This window comes from Lepidochelys kempii, chromosome 3 (genome assembly GCF_965140265.1).
Source record: "Lepidochelys kempii isolate rLepKem1 chromosome 3, rLepKem1.hap2, whole genome shotgun sequence".
Lineage (NCBI taxonomy): Eukaryota > Metazoa > Chordata > Testudines > Cheloniidae > Lepidochelys > Lepidochelys kempii.
Window position 1 is genome coordinate 111,039,115 of NC_133258.1, and position 22,257 is coordinate 111,061,371.

Genomic DNA, 22,257 nt, shown 5'->3' on the forward strand with positions numbered 1-22,257 from the left:
ATTTGGGTGGAGCCAGGTGCCAGCAATACCAGTCACTAAGTAGATAAACTGCCATTGAGAAGATAAACAATGGCTAATGTAGCATGTCACTGAGGAATAGGAAGTGAACTCCAGACTCTCTTACTTCTGTGTGTCTCAGACATTAGTCATAAGAATACCCAAATCAAGAGGACTGGCTTATTTAAACGGCAGGAATCTGGTCCCAGAGCTCAGGTTTTGCACTGCTGAACCAGTCGTCTGGCTCATTTCAATTGTTTTCCCCCGGCTGATATCATAAGGAAAGCGTGAAATCCTTTCTACCACTTACTTGCCATAAAATGGATGACATGAAGGAAGCCTTAACAAATTTAGAAACTAAAGTAGCAAGCTTGCTAGAAAATGGTTGGTTACATGAAGGATGATGAAGGATTAAAGAGAAAAGCTGAAAAAATTAAACAGTTGAGATCTGCAAAGAAAGTAGGCTCTTTGCAACATGTGTCTAAAGAATGATTAGGGATTTAGGGAAAAGAGTTAAAAAGGTGGTAAGGTATTTGCAGAAACTGAAAATCCTGATAAACACTAATGAAGAATAAATGGATCTATTGGAATTCATGAGATTCAAGGGGAAGATTTGGTACCAAGTATGGATGAGGAAAAGGCTCTTGTATACACTGAAGGCTCTAGCAGGATCCTTATGTGAAGCCGTTAAGGAGATAGTGTAGGCACCACTAATGTACTATTAGACCTATTTGTCCTTTCTGTATGTTACAAGTGGCCAAAAATAAAAGAGACTTATTTCACAATGGGGAAAAGGTTGTATGTCCTTTCTGCAATTTAGCTCGGTAAGCAAAAGCCAAAGAAAGGAAATGAACCAAATAAAAATGTTTGCAAGGGAGGGAAGCAACCCAGCCATCATTCCCACCAAAACTGTTTGTGAATGTCTGCTTGCACTTGGACTAATTAGAAATAAAGCCCAGCTGGGGTAGGACAGGGCTTGTGGTCCATAAAGAGCTGGGTGAGGCCAGTTGTAGGAGTAGGCTGAATAAAGATACTCTCTCTGGGAAGAAGCCTGAAGGAAGTCTGAGAAGGAGAAAGGCCAGATAAGCTTCTCCAGGGGTGGGCTAGAGGCTTAGCTGGCGTCTCCTCGAACTCCTGAGTAAGGGAAGGAGTGGGCCAGCCCTAAGATCATGGGGTGGGCTAAGGCACAGAAGGATGGTCAAAAGTATGCCTGTGATGGACTGGGTGTCAGCTGAGCCGAGCTAGGCTGAAAGTTTGGTTTTTGTGTACGTAATTTTAAGACTTCGGTAAAATTAGTCTGGATGGAGCACCAGGACAGTCCTATGCCTGCAGTAGGCCAAAAGATAGAGGGGTGAAACTGAGGCACAGCTGCTGAAATGCCACCGCTAGCTAAAAGAGGGGTGTTGTGGTGACAGCTTGCTATGCAAAGGAGTTGTTTAGGGGTATATTTGCCTAGTAGTGGCACAGCCGTGGTGCTGTAGCTGTGCCGCTGTAGCACATATGCTTCCTACGCTGATGGAAATCAGTGGTTCTCAAACGTATTTGATTGGGCACCCCTTCTTGGTGTGTGTGTAGTCATTTATCACCTCCCCCCAGTACACATACCTCCACCCAGCTCTGAAGGCAGAGCAGAGAGCAGGGGCTGCTGGCCACGTGCCCAGCTCTGAAGGCAGCGCCATGCCAGCAGCAGCACAGAAGAAAGGGTGGCAATGTGAAAAGTGATATTGAGGAATATCACTTTTCACAGAAGACTTAGCTCCCCATTGCCACACTTACTTCTGCGCTGCTGCTGCCACCCCAGGCTGACAGCTGGAGCACCACCACCTCCAGGTGAGGGATTGGGCAGGTGGTGATGGAGAGCCTGAGCCTGGGCTCCTTCCCGGTGAGAGATTGAGGGGCAGGGGGAAGGAGAGCTTGGGTGCTGAGGCTCTGGTTGTTCCCTTTATCCATGCCTCCTGGATGTGCACGGCCCTTCTGCATGAGTCCCAGCCACCTGGGGCTGACAGCCAAAGCTCTTTGGGGGGGGGAGAAGGGCACACAGCTTGCGCCTCCCTTAACACATTCCTATGCTTCCCTTGAGAGGTCTGCCTCACAGTTTGAGAACAGCTGATGTAGTTAATCCACCTCTTCGAGAGAGGGCAGCTAAATCAACAGAAAAAATCTTCTGTCAACCTAGCTATGTCTATGCAGGGGGTTTAGGGCGACTTAGCTGTGTAATACAGGGTTTGATATCTTTCACAGGCCTGAGCTACATAGCTAGGTCATTGTCATTTTTAGGTGTAGACCTGGCCTAGATCAATTTTGAAAAGAGCAAAAATAATGAACATCATGAATACTGAAACATCTAATAGAGCTGGCATTCTGTTGTTCTTCACTGTAGTGCATATATGCATGTACAGCAAACTCAGTAAAGAAACTGAAAGTGAGGTAGCTCTCTGGTAATTCACTAAAATTCTGCTAAGTATCTGCATGTCTGTACTTGCACTCTAAGTACTATTAAATACAGAATGGAATATTTTTTGACATTCTGTTAAGAAGATGCGGTAGAGAAAATGATCCTGTTAATGGAAGATCAAATATCTTAGAGGAGATGCCGGAGACTTTTTATATTTGATAGAGATAGGAGAGAAAAGTGAAGATTCACCCCAGAGAATACATCTGTCTACAATACGTTTGTGAAGTTCGCTTGGACTATACCTCATAATATACAGAGCAGAATACATATGCGAATTGTATTGCATTTTTATAATTTAACTCCCAGGAAGAGTTACTAGTAGTGTGTATCAGTGTAGTATTTGATTAAACAGTGAAGGATCATTAGTTTTAACATCACTTTGTTCTTTCAGCTAATAAGAAGGTAAGAGTAAAGAGTTTAACAGTAAAAGGATGTCACCTACTAATACTCCAAGAATACTTATTTGTGCAGTAAGTATTTATGTGATTAGAGTTGGAGCATAATTAATTAGATGCTCACTATACTGAAAATTCAGGCAATAACATGTACCATGGAGTTATGATCAGATTATCTAAAATGTCACATCTGTTGTGTGGTTCTGGAGATACAATAAATCACAAAAGGAAATGCTTAAGTGGTTTGTATAGTCACCAGAATCCCAGGAAGAAATTATAGATCTGAAGTTCAAAATTTGATTGTTTTATATACTATTTCGATTATTTGCACAGCAGTATAAATACACACACAATATAATATATGACCCATTCCAGGATTTGGAAAGTCCACTCAGCCATAGCAAGTGGGAAGATTTCCCTTGCAAATATGTGCCCCTGCAATTTTCGGTTTCTGCTGAATGTCAGCTTTCATCTTAAAAAAAAACAAAAACAAAAAAACCCAATACCACATACACACAAAACAGTGACAATAATGGTTTTGAAGATAACTTTCCAAGTGTAAACCAAAACAGTGTTGTCGTCCTGGGTCTGCAGACATACAGCTCTAGGTCCTCTGTTGCTGCTTATAGGAGATAGAAGGAATGTGTTGTAAGGAAGGGGCCTGTTCTTTTTTTAAACCCACATCATCAGAATTAGAAAAATGTTGAGAAATTATATATTAAAAACCCCTATGAGCTAGAAGAGTTATTTAAATAAGATATATTTTATTTGAAAGCTTCTGGAAGTATAAAAGCCCTTCTCTGAGATCTTGATTCTGCTGCTGTGCAGCTCTCAGAGCATTGCTGAGCAAGTGGAGCCCTGTGCCGAGCACCCTGCATGTCACATGATCTCAAGCCTGCCCATATGCAGGAGACAAGCCCCCATGGAGATGCAGTGAACTCATCACAGAGGAGCACATGGCTCTAGAACAATGCAAGGAGGCGGATTCTGTCTCGGATCACATTTCTGGCTGACTGAGGTAGGCTGTCTACACCTCAGACGTGCCTCTTCTTCAGCAAGGTTGTCTGTGTTTGGGGCCCTGGTGCTCAATGTTTGGGGCCAGGGTGCTTGTGGTGCAGCTGCCAGGTTTCAGCAGGTCCCTGCCTGGTCCAGGTTTCATAGGCTGCTCCTATGCTTGCAACAAGTAGGTTTAAAGGAATTTGTGGAGGTCACCTTTCACATGTACCCCTTCACTCCTGGATCACACATCCATAGGGGAGGAAGTGCCATGCCCTGATTCCAGTCATCATCGTGTCCCTTTTACTCTGCATACTCCTGTGGAGCTGCATGCATATGAACTATTTGTGCCAGGTATATGTATCTCTCCATATCAGGCAAGACTAGGGGTCCACACAGCAGGGTCACTGTGCTGGGTTTAGCACAATTAGGGATCCCATCCATGCTGTAGCTCAATACCTTGTGCCACTGGCAGACTCCATTTCATACTTCATTTAGTAGTGGTAATACTAATGTACTTTAAAATGGCATGTGCTTCAATGCTTTGCAGGATTACTACCCAAAATTGTATCTAGTGGTTTTAAAGACCTTTTGATATTACCTTTTCTGAATTCAGAAAGGTATTGTAATTAGTAGCACTAAACTTTTTAATTAAGTTAAATTAAAACAATCAGATAAAATAATGTATTACCTTGTGAAAATCTTTCTATTGTACAAATTTGCTTTCTTCTCTGATGTAATCTTCATTTGACATTGGCTGTTGGTTGCTTTCCAGGCCAGCTGCTGTGTTACCCAGTGGGGGTACTGCTAGTGAATCGAAGAAAGGGAAATTTCCCATTTGGCCAGAATGGAACGAAGCAGATATCAATGCAGAAAAGTGGGATACAGGAAAAGCTGGAAAAGAGAAAGATAAAGCTGGAAAGAGTCCTGTTTTAGTAAGTTGAATATGACACTTTTTTTTCAGCTTAATTTGTCTACATATATTTAATAGAGTATGCTTTGCTTTAACTTCAGAATAATTTGTTTCTGATAAACATGTTAATTTCTCCAGCACATCTTTTAAATTTTTGCCTAAGTTTAAGTGGGTGCCCACTAGATCAAGTCCGGTCTTAAGCTAAATGTATTTTGCCTCTTTTCATTCAAATTTTAAAAAGGAAGACATTGATTTTTCTACGTAGTTTGTGCAACAGTTGTCAAACTAAATAAAGCAGAAATGTTTCAGATCATAATGAAAACTGCCGCTTCTTGTGGGAGTAAACACATTGCTTTTACATTTTCAGACAATCTGTATGGCCCTTTGTAAAAGTATAAACAACACTGGAAAAATACGTATTAATTATGCTTGTATAAAACACAGAAAAATAGGCTTTACTAAGGGGCTCATGATTCCCTGAGTATTGTACAAATCTTATAGTCTTAAATATTAATGGCCATACTTTGAGTTAATAATTACTTGTTGGTCCCATTCCCCTTACCTAATGGGTCAACTAATATATTGTTTCTTTACAGGGATTATAAAGACTGTTGCATAAATTATTAGATTTAAAATATTGCTTTATGGCTGCCCAGCACTGCCCCTTTTGTGGATTATGGGATGGGGAGGACTGAGTTCCCCTTCAATTCTGTTTACTTATGGGGTGATACCAGTTTGGGGACCAAGTCCCACCCTTTCTCTTCAGTGTGGCAATTACAAATTGCCCTACTTCTAAATCAGCCTCTGCAATCCTAGTGCTGTGGCCAGAGAGGGGCAGGGTGTGCAAAGGGGACATAGAGCTAATTTGACTCTAGCTCCATTGATCTTGGCTGAGCTCTGGTGGATACGCCAGCTGTGGAGCCACATTATGTGGCAATAAGAATGTATGTGCCTTGTACTTCCACATACAAGTGGGTCAGTTTTTGGCTCTGATTTACAAGCCAGGGGTTAATAAAACTGAGAAAAAATAGATTTATAATAATAATTAATAATAATCTTGGTTGGGAGCACCAGACACTATTGTAATACAAAAAATACATAAAAATATTTCTCCTTTAAGCATCTTAGTGTATTTCTTAGACTGTCCAGACCTCTAGCATCAAGCTGCATTGCACATTGCTTCTTTCATATACGTGATGTGGAAAGAAGGATGTTAAAAGTTTTTGGTCACTGGTAAAACACGTCCCACGCGATGATAACTTTGTCTCTGAAGTACTTCTGTGACTGCCTGTGAACATTGATTGTCCAGAGGGAGAGGCATATTTCATTTTTTCTCATTTGATCCCTCACATAATGTGAGGCCATCCTCCATTTTTGTGAACCAAATCTTTAAGATCCAAATTCTCCCTTTATATTTGCATATGGTTAAATTCACTGTAAGCTGTGTCCACATCTGAAGACGGAATTTTGCCTTCACTGTGGAACTCTATGCTAACTTGGTCAAACAAGTAACTACAGTATCCAGTGGTCAATCTGCCAGTCCAGCCTGCTAGGCTTCATTTAAGCTTTCAGACCAGTAACCACGTCTGAAAAGGTCTGTATTCCCTAGAAGCTTTTCTACTTCTCTCATATTACTGTTCCAGTTTTAAGGCACAGACTACTACATTGAAGAAATTGATAAAATCGAGCTTCTAAGCAAAAGAAAAACAGCGTAATGATTTTTCATGCTTTTCTAATGTCTTTCCTTAATTGATAATTATTTAAAACACCATAGTCTTCCCTCCCTGAAACTGTCACTGCAGATTACACTGTTGTAGCTTGCAGTCCTTGAAACATATCAAAATGGCTTAGCCATTAGCCAGTGTCTGTGTCATGCTACCTGATATGGGACACAGGTAAGAGTGCCAGTCTCAGGCCAGACTGCCAGAATACAGGGCATATACTCCCGACTGGTCGTGTACTCTATCATAAGACAGTCCCAGGCAGGTCCTTTAGCCCCTCATGCACCACCCAGAAAAATCAGACTTCTGTGATAAATGATTATCACATATGTTAGGTTCTTCCAGCTCCAGGAAGCTAACCACTTACCTCAGGTCAAAATATACTTCAGGATTTCACCAAATACTACGCTGGTAGCCAATCCTTTAGTAAGCTAAAACTAAAGGGTTAGTAATATAAAAAAGAGAGACAACAATTATTAAATGGTTAAAGTGAATCATATACATTACAGTTGATTTCAGAGTCTGTAGATCAGGATAATAGCAGTGATGTTAAGTCTGCTAGCTTGCAGCAGGTCTCTCTGGTACATCCAAAAGATTGGAGTCCTCAGTCCATTGTTCAAAGCTCTGGTCCTTTTTGTTAGAAATCACAGTCCAGAGATGTGGAACAGGAATGAGGCAAGAAGGTGATGTCACAAACTCCAATTTATAGTCCCAGTCCATGTGAATGGAAAAATACTGGCTCAAACAGGGAGTTTGTTTGAACATGATCACATGTTCTACGTGCCCTGCTGAGTCACTGGGCCTCCATTGTCCATTTGCTCTCTGAGGCATCCTAAGGAGGGGCTGACTAGAATAGTTGATTCTCCTTAATGGCCCATCAACACATGGCTGGCGAGTCTTGATGTAAGTCTGTCTTGTGGGTGTTACCCAGGAACACAATATGTTTAGTAACAAGTATACAGTAACATTTTATAACTTCACACACAATGGTAATGCACACATTTCAACAGGATAATAATACTTAGCAGATGATAATTTTTCTAATGATACTTTACAAGGCATACTTTTTACAAGATTTATCACATTTGTGTAACATTGGTGACAATAGTATCACAACCTGTACATCTACCCACTGATGTAACATTCCAGCGACAGATATTTGTATCCATGTACCTATCATCAGTACTTCTCTTTCCACCAATGTGAGCAGTCGCAGAATCTTTTCCACATCCTCAACTGCATAATGAATTTATCCAAACTTCCTGTAACCTGGGTTAGTTTATTCTTAGATGGTACTTGTTCATTAGATGGCCAAAGTTTTAAACTTCAGTGGCTTAACTGTCAGCCCCTACATCTGTATCCAGATACCTGATTTAGCAGCCAGATGTCCAGATGCTGAGCGCTCATAGCTCGGATTGACTGCAGTGAGAGTTGTAGATGCACAGTCCCAAGTTTAATTTCCAGTCTAAATATGGATTTAGGTGTCTAACTTTAGGCTTCCCAGGTAGAAAACATTGGGTTTAGTGTTATTAAAATAATTTTATATTAGCGTAGGATTCACTCAATTAGTTTTAAGATGGATCTTGACAATCTTAAGAATGGGATTATATGATGGGGATTGCCTGTGACAGCAGGAGACTCGATTCGATAACCCAGGAGGTGCCTTCCAATCCCACGTACTCATGGCAGATCTGAAGAAGCAGTTGGCCTTTGAGCAATGAGAGTGTTGTAAGATGAAAATGTTCTTTTTGAATCAGCATTTTAAGTGCTTAAAAATTACTGAGAGAATGGTGCTGTCTGAGGTATCTCAGACTGTCTGGTCTTTACTCCCTGTATAAGTAGCCCAAACAGAGTCCTTCAGACAGCCTTCCCGGAAGATTGAAAAGAATAGGGAATCCAAATAATTGGCTTGAATGGGAGGTGATAGAAGACCCGAAAGTCTTAGGCTCCAGAAAGAAATGGGAGACCTGTTCACATTTTACTCTGGCAGTAAAAACAACACAGGTTGAGTATCCTTCTCCTAGTTACATCAAGCACCTAATGTGCTTGACTATGGATTTTGCAGATGCAGTATATTCTGAGAACTCTACTTATTGGTAAGTAACCATCTTTTCTCTTCATTGTGCCATAATGTGTGATTTTTCTTCCCAGTGAATAATTATGAATAGGGCTACGATTTTGTCAGGGAGGACATGGAAATCACAAAAACTGTGACTTCCAGAGACCTCTGTGACTTGAGCCCCCAGTACCTGTGTCCCCTGGCAGCTGGGAACTGTGGGGGCCCGAGCTCCCAGTCGCAGAGGGAGGCAGGGGTGCCCTGCAGACAGCTCCCAGCCGGGGAGGAGACAAGGGTGCCTGGAGCTCCGAGGTGGCGGAGAGACCCCAAACTCCCAAGCACTGCGGGCAGCAGGGCTCCTGGGAAGCCCCAGCCACTGTGGGCGCCCCGGAGCACAGATCTGCCATGGGTGGCCAGGGTACCCCAGCTGGAGCTCAGAGCGGCCATGGGTGGCCACGGGCGCCCCAGGGCTTGGAGCCGCCAGCAGTGGTGGGACCCTGCACCTCCAAGCCATGCTCCCCTAGGTGATGTGGTGAGCCTGCAGCTCACCATTTTGTCATACATATTTTTAATAAAAGTCACAGATAGGTTATGGGCTTTTGTGAATTTTTCTTTATTACGGACAGGTCACTGGCGACTTTTACTAAAAATATGCATGACAGCATCTTAGCCTTAATTATGAACAATGAAGTATTTTAAATCTTGATGATCCAGTGGAATAGTAAATACAAACTTAAATTTTTGTACATGTATATTTTATATAGCATGTCTTTGAGGACCCTGAAGGGAAGATTGAATTGCCACCTTCCTTAAAAGTGAATTCTTGGAAACGTCCACATGAATTTTTAACTAATAAGGTAAGAAGCATGTATTTTAACTGTACAAAAGAGTAGTTACAAGATCTTATAGTGATGTAGACTTTAGGTTAAAAATTGATTTCCTATTTTTCTGACAAACGCATTTCATATGCATTTCATATGGCAAAAACTCCAAAAGTTTGTGTATGCTACTTATTCTCAACAACATCTCAAAAAAAGTATGGGTCATATTCTTCCACCTTTCTCCCTGAGTTGCCCCAATGAAACCAATTGTATTGTCTTTTTATATGTATTGCTTGTTCTCATGAAAAAACTAAACTGAAATTTAATTGATGACTGCAGTGTTAGTAGCAGCCACAATTGTTATAACAGCAGAGTGGTAGAATTCAAACTTGCCACAACTAGGGTAATGGATTGCAAATGCTTGGCACGTCCTTGCAAGGGAAGAGACAACTACTAATCTAGAAGAGACATATGTTACCTTTCCTCAATTAAATAAAACAAGAAATTTACAATGAAGGAACTGCAAGCCTCCCTCTGCAAATGCACTCTTTTCTAGACTTGTCAGCTGCAGACATTCTGGAGACAGGTACCTCAAAGTCAGCATGAGGTGCCTCCACCAGACAATAAACAGAGAATGGCTTATGAGACGGATGAAACATGTTAGAACTTAATCAGAGGACTGGAAGGGACCCTGAGAGGTCATCTAGTCCAGTCCCCTGCACTCATGGCAGGACTAAGTATTATCTAGACCATTGACAGGAGTTTGTCTAACCTGCTCTTAAAAGTTTCTAGTGATGGAGATTCCACAACCTCCCTAGGCAATTTATTCCAGTGCTTGCTTAACCACCTTGACCATTAGGAAGTTTTTGCTAATGTCCAACCTAACCTCCCTTGCTGCAATTTAAGCCCATTGCTTCCTGTCCTATCCTCAGAGGTTAAGAATAACTATTCTTCTTCCTCCTCCTTGTAACAACCCTTTATGTACTTGAAAACGGTTAGCATGTCCCCCCTCCCTCCCCCAGTCTTCTCTTCTCCAGACTAAACAAACCCAATTTTTTCAATCTTCCCTCATAGGTCATGTTTTCTAGACTTTTAATAATTTTTGTTGCTCTTCTCTGGATTTTCTCCAATTTGTCCACATCTTTCCTGAAATGTGGTGCTCAGAACTGGACTCTGATACTCCAGTTGAGGCCTAATCAGTAGAGTGGAAGAATTACTTTTCGTGTTTTGCTTACAACACTTCTACTAATACATCCCAGAATGATGATGTTCACTTTTTTTGCGACAGCATTACACTCATATTTAGCTTGTGGTCCACTATGACCCCCAGATCCCTTTCCACAGTACTCCTTTCTAAGCAGTCATTTCCCATTTTGTATGTGTGCAGCTGATTGTTCCTTCCTAAATGGAGTACTTCACATTTGTCCTTATTGAATTTCATCCTATTTACTTCAGACCATTTTTCCAGTTTGTCCAGATCATTTGGAATTTTAATCCTATCCTTCAAAGCACTTGCAACCCCTTCCAGCTTGGTAAGATCTGAAAACTTTATAAGTGTACTCTCTTTGTTATTATCTAAATCACTGCTGAAGATATTGAACAGAACTAGACCCAGAACTGATTTTTGCAGTACCCCACTGTGAAGCACTGATAACTACTGTCTGGGAATGGTTTTCCAACCAGTTATGCACCCACCTTATAGTAACTCCATCTAGATATTTCCCTAGTTTGTGTATGAGAAGGTCATGCAAGACTGTATCAAAAGCTTTACTGAAGTCAAGATATACCACGTCTACCGTTTCCCCCACATCCACAAGGCTTGTTACGCTTTCTTTGAAAGGGTATCTGGTTGGTTTGACACGATTTGTTCTTGACAAATCCAAGCTGACTGTTACTTATCACCTTATTATCTTGTAGATGTTTGCAAATTGATTGCTTAATTATTTGCTCCATTATCTTTCTGGGTATAGAAGTTAAGCTGACTGGTCTGTAATTCCCCGGGTTGTCCTTACTTCCCTTTTTATAGATTGACACTGTATTTTCCCTTTTCCAGTCTTCTGGAATTCTGTATTCCATGACTTCCTGTATTGCATGTTCCCACCAGGTTACTAACGTTCACATGCTACCAGACAACAGCACAGTGGTTTCTTTTCATTTAGCAAATTTTAGGAAACCCACGTCAGAGCATTGCACCCATGTGATCATAAAAAAAATTGAAAGTTACATTTGAGGAAAAAATGCAGTCTGTCAGTCTTGCAAATTCTCAGGACAAAGAGTTGTCTCAGGACAACTGGTGCACAGGGGCAAAGTCATGAAGAGAAGAACCTCCCTGTTTCAGGTGCTGTCCAGCTGTGTCACCAGTGAGCAGAAGGGGTTAACTGCATAAATAGAACTACTTACCTGCTCTTGTAACTTCACAAAACTCTAATTTTTTTCCTACAGGTCTCCGTACGTTAAACTTGCAGGGAGATATGCCTTCTTGATTGTCTGCAGAGACCACAGTCCCTGTATTGTTTTCTCCCTTTTAAGAATGCGAAAAGGTTTTGGGAAAGTATCAGTGGGGCCAGAAAGCTGATCCTGATTCTCCCACATGTGCTGTTCAGACTGTGTTTTACTTGAGCAGAACATTGAAGTAGAAATCTGCCATGCAGATCTGAAGATTATGAATATACCCATGATATATGATCATCCTTGGTCTCCCACTTCAGACATCCCACTTCTTCGAACTGCCTACATAACATGTCTGTATCTTTGATAGTATTTGGCTGGCTAATATCCAGTAATGTTTTTTATTTCTGCACAACTCCTTTATTTAATTTTCAGCTGCTTTTAAATAGAAACCAAAACAAGAAATGAATAATCTGCTTGCCATGTCACAGATGAAGTGCTCTTCAACTCTGAAAATCTTTTGCTGCTGTTTAAATTTAAAACTATCCTCTTCCCTTTTTATTCCATTTGAAATCTGAAGGTTCTTAAAGCACTTTGCCTGCCTCTCTAGCTTTTCAGTCTTGTCAGTTTTACTTGTGTCAGCTTGTCAGTTTCATTTTTTATTAAATATGCAGCAAGTGTGTTTCAAGTTTAAATTTTTAATGGGAGGGTGGGGGTGGAAATTCACAAGAGCAAAAGATTGCATGATAGATGCTGCCAAAATACATAAAGTGAGTTGTGGTCGCTAAAGGACTGGGGCAAAGGATATGGCATCCAGAAACAGATAAAACTATATGTATATAAAATCCTTCAACTACATTTAATTTGTTTAGTATTTCATCAACTCTTCTTGTTTCGGTTTTAATCTCCTTAATTTAGTGCCAAATTGCTAAAATTATTATAAATGCTGTAGATATTAATAAAATGATCATAAATACCAAGTGATGAAAAACAGTTAAAATGATGTAGTTAGTGTTAAATGTGGCAGAAACAGAAAAGGATATGGTGAACAAGTATATGTAAAGTAGTAAGAAAAGATTCAAGCAACTGAGCAGAAATAAAAATGGTTTTTGTTTGTTTCCAAAGACTTCCACTGCAATCCTTCTATCTGTTATTGCCAGATTGCCCTAAAATAAACAAACATTCTGGTTGTAAGCACGGGCAATAGCTCTTTCTTTTCTTTTTCTTTTTCTTTTTTTTTTTACTAGCTTCCCTGTTAGTGTCCTGGTGAAGTCTACATTCATATCAGACCTATTGGAGCATAAGCTTCCGTGGGTGAATACCCACTTGGTCATTTATCAGGTCATTTTTAGCCTAGATTGCATATGTTTCTCATTGGAGCATTAAAGATTGAGGTCAGAATTGAGTTACTGATTATTTTTTAAAAATATAGTTATGTTTGGCTTGAACTCTTGTTGATGTAATCTGACACACACTGTTTGGAGAAAGCACATTAGTGAAGAGACACCCTAAAAAAATGCAGTTGTGCCTGATGATACAGTGTGAAGTTTTAAGTTGGCAATAAGTGGAGATGAAACAGCTGCTGAAATAGAATGTGTTTCTTCAAATGATTCTTGAGAACTCTGTGGGATAGAAGTAGTAAGGAACATGCTACCCACTGTTTAACTCATTTTTAGGAAACTTTAAAATATTTGCATAGCTGATAGAAAGTGAAGAGCCAGGCCTCAAATGGGAAGGAACAAATGTTGTTTGTCTATTTTAGAACTATCCACTAATCTTTCACTATAGAAAAATGTTCTTCGTATTGCAACAATGACATTAACACAAATCTCTTGTCACTTGCTATACACTGCGGTAAATTTTTTGAAGACATATAGTAAAGCATCTAATAAAAATCTCATTTCATCAAGTGATTACTAGTAATCAGTTTGATGATGTAAAAACAGAATAAACTACAAGAAAGCAAACCGTTTTTCCATATATTTTCTCAGAGGAGACATTGGTTCTAGACAAATTGTTATTAAAACAGCATTCACCATATACTGAACAGATGCTGTACAAAACTGGTATTTTTCATTAATTGCAATGTTGTTAAGTTTAGAGGGATACCACTAGTATCTCAACTCAATTAGATATTGAGTCATCTTGTGGATCTTAGTCTTGTTTCAGAAAACAATAAGTGTAATCATTTGTAAATCATATTGCTCTGAGAGGATATTTTGACAATGGATAAATTATAAAATGAATAGAGATCAAAATGACAGTCTGTTTGTTAAGCAGATCATCAGCATGTATTATACTTTAATGGTGACTCAGGCCCAGATGTCTGTATCTTTGTAAACTATTGTGTTACATTTAGACACATAAATTCCCTTTGAATACTGTGGCAAAATTCACAGTGACTTTATTGGAAACAGGAGTGGTCCTGAAGATTTGTTTTTGTTTTTGAAAACAAAATGACAAACAACAACATACCTTGGAGCCAAGTGATTCAAAACGCCTTTTAGTATGTTGAGTGAAAAATAACTATGTTGTACCATCTTTTTAATAAAATATCTTGAGTGACTCTGATAATCATAAAATTGAGAGACTTGCTAGAGCCAGGTATGATCTAAACAGTCTTCTCCTTGCAGGTCTGTGAGCGCATTTCCATTCTGTTTTTCAGCATCTGTAGTGTATTATATTCTACTGTATTTCTTTCACAGACAGCCATTTCCACTTGTTATTTTGTCTGTCATAAAAGAACTAAAAACCACTAAGCCCTAAACTGAGCCCCTAAATTTCATTTTCGGTTGTCCTTAAAGTTGAATTTGAATGTTGTGCAGTGAAAGGAGCAAATCAGTTATTGTTAATGTTTGTCCATTGAGACACAGAAAACTTTTGCTAATTATCACTTGTTAAGTAAGTTCCCAATACAACTTAACAATGATTAATTTAAATTTTCAACACCTTCTGTGTTTTGAAGATATTTTTTTTCTATTAAGAAATATTGAAGCAGTCAGGGAATTTGCAAGTCTGGCAGCCTTTTAGCTGATGACTGGCATTTCTAGCATTTGTACAATATTATGCTCATATATTTTTCGTGGACCTTTATTCTCTTCAGTGAATATAGCTACAGGCTTTCAATTAAAACCTCTTCTCTTTCAGGTTCCTGTAGTAGTGAAAAATGAAAACTGGTTTGACCTTTTTTCAGCAAATGAACACTTACTTGGTAGTGAGGTATGTAGTAAATGTGATAGCTCATGTCATGTTAAGGACTGATCCCTCAACATCAGTGATGTAAATAGACCATCAACAGGAGAAATTAAGTATAGTAAATCCTGTCAGTGGGGTGGGAGGTGGGGGGAAATGACAGACTGTCTCATATCAGGATCAAACAGGTTTAATAATGAAGGATTACCATTCTTAGAAACTGAACAAATAAATACAGAGACGTGAAAGGCTGACCAACCGAAATGGGCTTTTTAAAGTAACAGTGCAGGTTATGAATAAGTTTTGTTAATACTTGCATGGAAAATTAATGTATATTAATGCTAAAAGGAAACTATTATTTACAAAAGGAAGTAAAGATCCTTAACTTTAGGGTAAATTCACCCCCACAAAAGAAGTATGGAATCTAAAAGTTCTGAAAAACCTTTTATCATTTTAGATTACAATATTCACTATATAGAAAAGAGGCTAAGTTTAGGAATGCATTTAGTACTGGTTAGTATGAGCCTACCAAGTCTGTGTGTCAGACTGTAAATGTAAGGAAAGGACATGCTCTTTAAAGAGCAGAGTATAGCAACATGATTATTTTGGAAAATATTTAGAAGATGTTTTAAAATTAGTTAATTTTTTTTACATTATAAGTATAAACAATATCCATTACAGGAACCAATATAATTTTTCATATCTTATAGCTAACGTTGTGCGGGAAGTGGAGGAGAATGGGAATGAATCTCTTAAAATGTATGATTTCAAAATAAATTACGTCTTTCATTTTTTCTGTGGTAAAACAGGGCAAAATACAAATACCGAGAAGCTCTATGGCTTAATGGCTCTTATATCAAGGCCTGTTTTTGAAGCACAGTTTGAAATAAGTATATGGGGTGAAATGGTTTCAGATCCTAGCAAACAGTTATTACCATATATTATCTGGGATGCCTCACTTCCTTAAAAAGAACACAGACGTGAATCAGCAGGGAAAACTGCCAAACAATAATCTCTCCTTTTATAAAGGGATGATAGTGTTATATTTCTATTTTTAGAGAACAGGTATGAATTTTGGATTTTGATTAGAGATGGGTTTGAACTGTAGCCTCAGATCCAAACACTCCTGAACCTCCAGTTTTGAAATTTGGATCCAAAATTACCTTTTTCAGAGTTAGGGTGCTTGATTGTTATAAGATTATGCTTGAGCTGTGAAGTTGAATCTGGAACTGGACCATGAGATTTTGGTTGAGCCTCTCTCTAATTGGGAAGTGGGAACCCCAAAACAAAAGCTACTAACTTTAAATTGGCTAAGGATTGAAATATTAATACAAATGGAAATGTGTACATATTAAATAATTTAAATATTACATATTTCATTTATTACTCTGCACATTGATCAACATCTCTTTAGGGCAAGGAAACTATCTTATACAAGAGCCAACTTTAATATATGGATATTCCTGTTGAGCTGCTTATATAGTGTATTTGAGTAAAATAAATTAAAAAGAGGGTTTAGCTTCCCAAGTCACTTAACCAGTTAACCTTAAAACACATAAAAATAGACATATGTCTTGCATAATAAGGAAAAACTTCCTTACCACTAAAGGTCAAGTGTATATTTTTGATCATTAGTGCACTGTATAATCCATTATCTGCTCATCAATCAGTCGGCATCCAGATTTCCAAAAAGTTCTCAGGCCACTTCTCCTGTGATTAGTGCCAGTTCTTGTAGCTCTCATGTGTTTGGTGAATCATGGTTGGTTAGTGAAGAGTGTATTCTATTTCTTGGTAGAATGTTTGATTATAGAAATATTCTTTTCTTTAAAAAATAAAAAGCAAATACTAAATGTAAAAAATGTGACTGCATTATAATTAAGGCATCCTCTTAGGGTAGGTCTACACTTCCCGCTGGATCGGCGGGCAGCGATCGACCCCTGAGCGCTCTCCCATCGACTCCTGTACTCCAGCGCCGTGAGAGGCGCAGGTGGAGTCGACGGGGGAGTGGCAGCAGTCGACTCACCGCGGTGAAGACACCACGGTAATTTGATCTAAGTACGTCGACTTCAGCTATGTTATGCACGTAGCTGAAGTTGCATAACTCAGATCGATCCCCTCCTCTAGTATAGACTAGGGCTTAGACATCATATGTACAAAGTAAGAGTAGTTTCTTGTTTGCACTCGTATCATTAGACCCTGCCAGCTTCACTTGGCAGGTCTCCCACCCATACCATTCATGAAACAACACTATTGTGGCATGAGATGTGCTGTTGATGGCATGCATTAATTAATACAATGTCTATTAGCAGTTCCCATTTTCATAAAGCTTTGTAGATATCCACATATAGCTAAATGTCACATATTACGGATGACTTCTAAGGAATATTTGTGCTGATAAAAGCAAACTTGCAATAAATTAATTTTAATGCACTCTTCCATGAGATTTGCTTTCCAGTTAGCATTTGGAATTGTTTTGCATTTTCTGACTATAATTTAATTCTGACTATAATTTAACTTCATTTGATTTTTTTTCCTAAAATGTGCAATGTGAAAAACTGAAAACTTTTATTTAAAAAAAAATTTTCTGTGATTTCAGCTGATGAGATGGATAATAAGTGAAATTTGTGCAGTCTGGAGGATATATAATGTGAATGTTTTAACTAATGAGGGTAAAACCAACACCAATGAAACACCTCTATTCACTTGGAAGCCATGGGAGCATATATATGCCTTATGCAAAGCTATTAAGGGACACATGCCACTGTATAATAGTTATGGAAAATATGTGGTGAAACTTTACTGGATGGTAAGTGACTACTTTCAGTTATATAAAATGTTGTATCTGTGTGTTTATGCATTTAATATGAATATAATGTACTATCTTTAATTATCAGGATAAATATTTTGCTTTTTTGAAAAAAATATGTTTTGTAGTGGTAAAATTGTTAAACTATCAAGATGAAAATGAATATTTCTTGTTATACTTGTACAAATTAAGAGTTATGAAATCCTAGATCATTAGCCAGATGTGCAGTAATTGTTTAGAAGAACACTACCTGGAGTATTTTATTGCTTGTTAGGAAATTATATTTATCTAGGCACTACTGAAAAATAAATAATATGTGCAGTTTGTGTATACAGTAGAGATATAGTGTGTAGATAATGTTGCTTCTATTTAAAGAGCTTTTCATATGCTTAGAACTTTCTAACCCGTTTTGCTTTCAAACTGAAAATTTTGGATTTACTCAGACTTAGGTGGGAATTTGAGGAAAAGTGATTGTCATACATTTTTACCACTCTCTCTGTAGTAGTGAATTATTATTATTATTATTTTTACATTGTTTAAGTTATCCATTTTGAACAGCACTAGTACCTTAGCAGTTCGGAGTAGAAATTTGAAATTGGCAGAACCTACTTTGACAGGCTTTAATTCCTTTGTTGCAGCTGTACCTTCTAATGGTGTGGATGAAACTTTATTTTGATTTTGCTGAGTTATTTGAGGTTTTTTTTCACAATGGATTTAACACACGTACACTTCTTCTTCTTTTTTTTTTAACAACTGAGAACAGTTTGGAGATCCATCGTGTTAATAAAAACAAAAAACAAACAAACAAACAAAACCCACACAACATCTTAGCATCACACATGAACATGAACAAAGTAAGTGGCAATTCTCATTCAGCACAAGAAGTGGTAACTGGAGTTTTTAAGGAAGTATTTAAATCTATGGAAAAAAACTAGGAGTACTTGTGGCACCTCAGAGACTGACAAATTTATTTGGGCATAAGCTTTCGTGGGCTAAAACCCACTTCATCGGATGCATGCAGTGGGAAACACAGTAGGAAGATATATATACACAGAGAACATGAAAAAATGGGTGTTGCCATACCAACTGTAACGAGAGTAATCAATTAAGGTGGGCTATTATCAGCAGGAGAAAAAAAACTTTTGTAGTGATAATCAGGATGGCCCATTTCAAACAGTCGACAAGAAGGTGTGAGTAACAGTAGGGGGAAAAATTAGTCTGGGGAAATAGTTTTTACTTTGTTGTGTGTTTGCTGGTCAACCTGAAGCAAATACTCACCAGCAACCACACACCACACAACAGAATCACTAACCCAGGAACCTATCCTTGCAACAAAGCCCGTTGCCAACTCTGTCCACATATCTATTCAAGGGACACCATCATAGGACTTAGTCACATCAGCCGCACTATCAGAGGCTCGTTCACCTGCATGTCTACCAATGTGATATGTGCCAACAATGCCCCTCTGCCATGTACATTGGCCAAAATGGACAATCTCTATGCAAAAGAATAAATGGACACAAATCAGACGTCAAGAATTATAACATTCAAAAACCAGTCAGAGAACACTTCAGTCTCTCTGGTCACTCAATTTCAAACCTAAAAGTCACAATTCTCCAACAAAAACTTCAAAAACAGATTCCAACAAGATACTGGAGAATTGGAATTAATTTGCAAACTAGACACCATTAAATTAGGCTTGAATAAAGACTGGGAGTGGATGGGTCATTACACAAAGTAAAATCTATTTCCCCATGCTAATTTTTTACTTTATTATATTTTAAAATTAGCCATTTGCACACACACAGAAAATGAAACAACAACAACACACACACGACTATTTAAAGCAAAATAAATAACAACTGACCAAAACTATGTACACCTTTTTTCCTAGCTGATTGAGCACATATTTCCATTCCAGTCAAATAAAAATCCAGTCAAATACATACAATCTGAAAATTCAAAAATATTTTAAAGCTGGGTTTTTTTGGGCGGGGGATGGTGGAGGTCACTCCGTTGTGCACCCACATGAGCCACAGTCTTTGTTAAAGTGACAAAAACAATTAGGATCTTAACTAAACCAATGGCTAATTAATGCAAAAAAAGCACAAAATAAATAAAGCACTGCTAATAAAGTACAAAACCAGAAGTTGACAGGCATCAGAAATCAGAATGTAAATACAAGTAATTTCTTAGGGTATGTCTACGCTACGAAATTAGGTTGAATTTATAGAATTCGGTTTTGTAGAAAGCATTTTTATACAGTTGATTGTGTGTCCCCACACAAATGCTCTAAGTGCATGTAGTCGGCAGAGTGTGTCCACAGTACCGAGGCAACCGTCGACTTCCGGAGCGTTGCACTGTGGGTGGCTATCCCACAGTTCCCGCAGTCTCCGCCACCCATTTGAATTCTGAGTAGAAATCCCAGTGCCTGATGGGGCTAAAACATTGTCACGGATGGTTCTGGGTACATATCGTCAGGCCCCCATTCCCTCCCTCCCTCCGTGAAAGCAAGGGCAGACAATTGTTTTGCGCCTTTTTTCTTGAGTTACCTGTGCAGACGCCATACCATGGCAAGCATGGATCCCACTCAGCTAACCATCACCATATGTCTCATGGGTGCTGGCAGACGTGGTACTGCATTGCTACACAGCAGCAGTTTATTGCCTTTTGGCAGCAGACAGTGCAGTATGACTGGTAGCCGTCATCGACGTAGTCCTGGGTGCTCTTTTAACCAGGCGCCTGGGCAAACATGGGAGTGACTCAGCCAGGTCATTTCCCTTGTTTCTTCTCGTGGCGATTCAGTCCCGCACTGTCTTTTAATCTCCAGCTAGCAGAAGATGATGGGTAGTCGTCGTACTGCACCGTCTTCTGCCGAGCACCCAGGTGTTCACGATGGCTAGCAGTCGTACTGCACAGTCTGCTACGAGCAAGATGTATAAAGATAGATGAAGAGGCTCAAAACAAGAAATAGACCAGATTTGTTTTGTATTCATTTTCTCCTCCCTCCTTCCCTGTGTGAAATCAACGGCCTGCTAAACCCAGTTTTGAGTTCTATCCTTGAGGGGGCCATTCAGTTTCTTGCAAAGCCACCCCCCTTTGATTATTTTAATTCCCTGTAAGCCAACCCTGTAAGCCATGTCGTCAGTCGCCCCTCCCTCCGTCAGGGCAACAGCAGACAATCGTTCCGCGCCTTTTTTCTGTGCAGACGCCATACCACGGCAAGCATGGAGCCCGCTCAGATCACTTTGGCAATTAGGAGCACATTAAACACCACACGCATTATCCAGCAGTATATGCAGCACCAGAACCTGGCAAAGTGATACTGGGCGAGTAGGTGACGTCAGCGCGGTGACGTGAGTGATGAGGACATGGACACAGACTTCTCTCAAAGCACGGGCCCTAGCAATATGGGCATCATGGTGCTAATGGGGCAGGTTCATGTGGTGGAACGCCGATTCTGGGCTCAGGAAACAAGCACAGACTGGTGGGACCACTTAGTGTTGCAGGTCTGGACGATTTCCAGTGGTTGCGAAACTTTTGCTTGCGTAAGGGCAGTTTCATGGAACTTTGTGACTTGCTTTCCCGTGCCCAGAGGCGCAAGAACCAAGATGAGAGCAGCCCTCACAGTTGAGAAGCAAGTGGCAGTAGCCCTCTGGAAGCTTGCAATGCCAGACAGCTGCCAGTCAGTCGGGAATCAATTTGGAGTGGGCAAATCTACTGTGGGGGCTGCTGTGATGCAAGTAGCCAACTCAATCAAAGATCTGCTGATATCAAGGGTAGTGACCCTGGGAAATTTGCAGGTCATAGTGGATGGCTTTGCTGCAGTGGGATTCCCTAACTGTGGTGGGGCCATAGACGGAACCCATATCCCTATCTTGGCACTGGAACACCAAGCCGCCGAGTACATAAACCACAAGGGGTACTTTTCAATAGCGCTGCAAGCTCTGGTGGATCACAAGGGACGTTTCACCAACATCAACGTGGGATGGTCGTAAAGGTACATGACGCTCGCATCTTCAGGAACTCTGGTCTGTTTCAAAAGCTGCAGGAAGGGACTTTATTCCCAGACCAGAAAATAACCTTTGGGGATGTTGAAATGCCTATAGTTATCCTTGGGGACCCAGCCTACCCCTTAATGCCATGGCTCGTGAAGCCATACACAGGCAGCCTGGAGAGTAGTCAGGAGCTGTTCAACTACAGACTGAGCAAGTGCAGATTGGTGGTAGAATGTGCATTTGGACATTTAAAAGCACACTGGCACAGTTTACTGACTCGGTTAGACCTCAACGAAATCAATATTCCCACTGTTATTACTGCTTGCTGTGCGCTCCACAATATCTGTTAGAGTAAGGGGGAGACGTTTATGGCGGGGTGGGAGGTTGAGGCAAATCGCCTGGCTGCTGGTTACGCACCGTCAGACACCAGGGTGGTTAGAAGAGCACAGGAGGGCGCGGTGCGCATCAGAGAAGCTTTGAAAATCAGTTTCATGACTGGCCAGGCTACGGTGTGAAAGT

General features: G+C 39.8%; 1 protein-coding gene across 2 annotated transcripts in view; it reads left to right on the plus strand.

The window, feature by feature from the left end:
* Positions 1-22,257, plus strand: part of ADGB (androglobin) — a 224,409-nt gene that overhangs the window by 23,393 nt on the left and 178,759 nt on the right. The window contains exons 2-5 of one of the 2 annotated variants that reach the window (XM_073337563.1): positions 4,619-4,778; positions 9,298-9,390; positions 14,890-14,961; positions 17,531-17,740. In XM_073337563.1, coding sequence (XP_073193664.1) covers positions 4,619-4,778; positions 9,298-9,390; positions 14,890-14,961; positions 17,531-17,740 — 535 coding nt within the window. Of the gene's footprint in view, positions 1-4,618; positions 4,779-9,297; positions 9,391-14,889; positions 14,962-15,642; positions 15,694-17,530; positions 17,741-22,257 lie in introns of those variants that run through there. The other variant, XM_073337564.1, reaches the window with a different exon arrangement.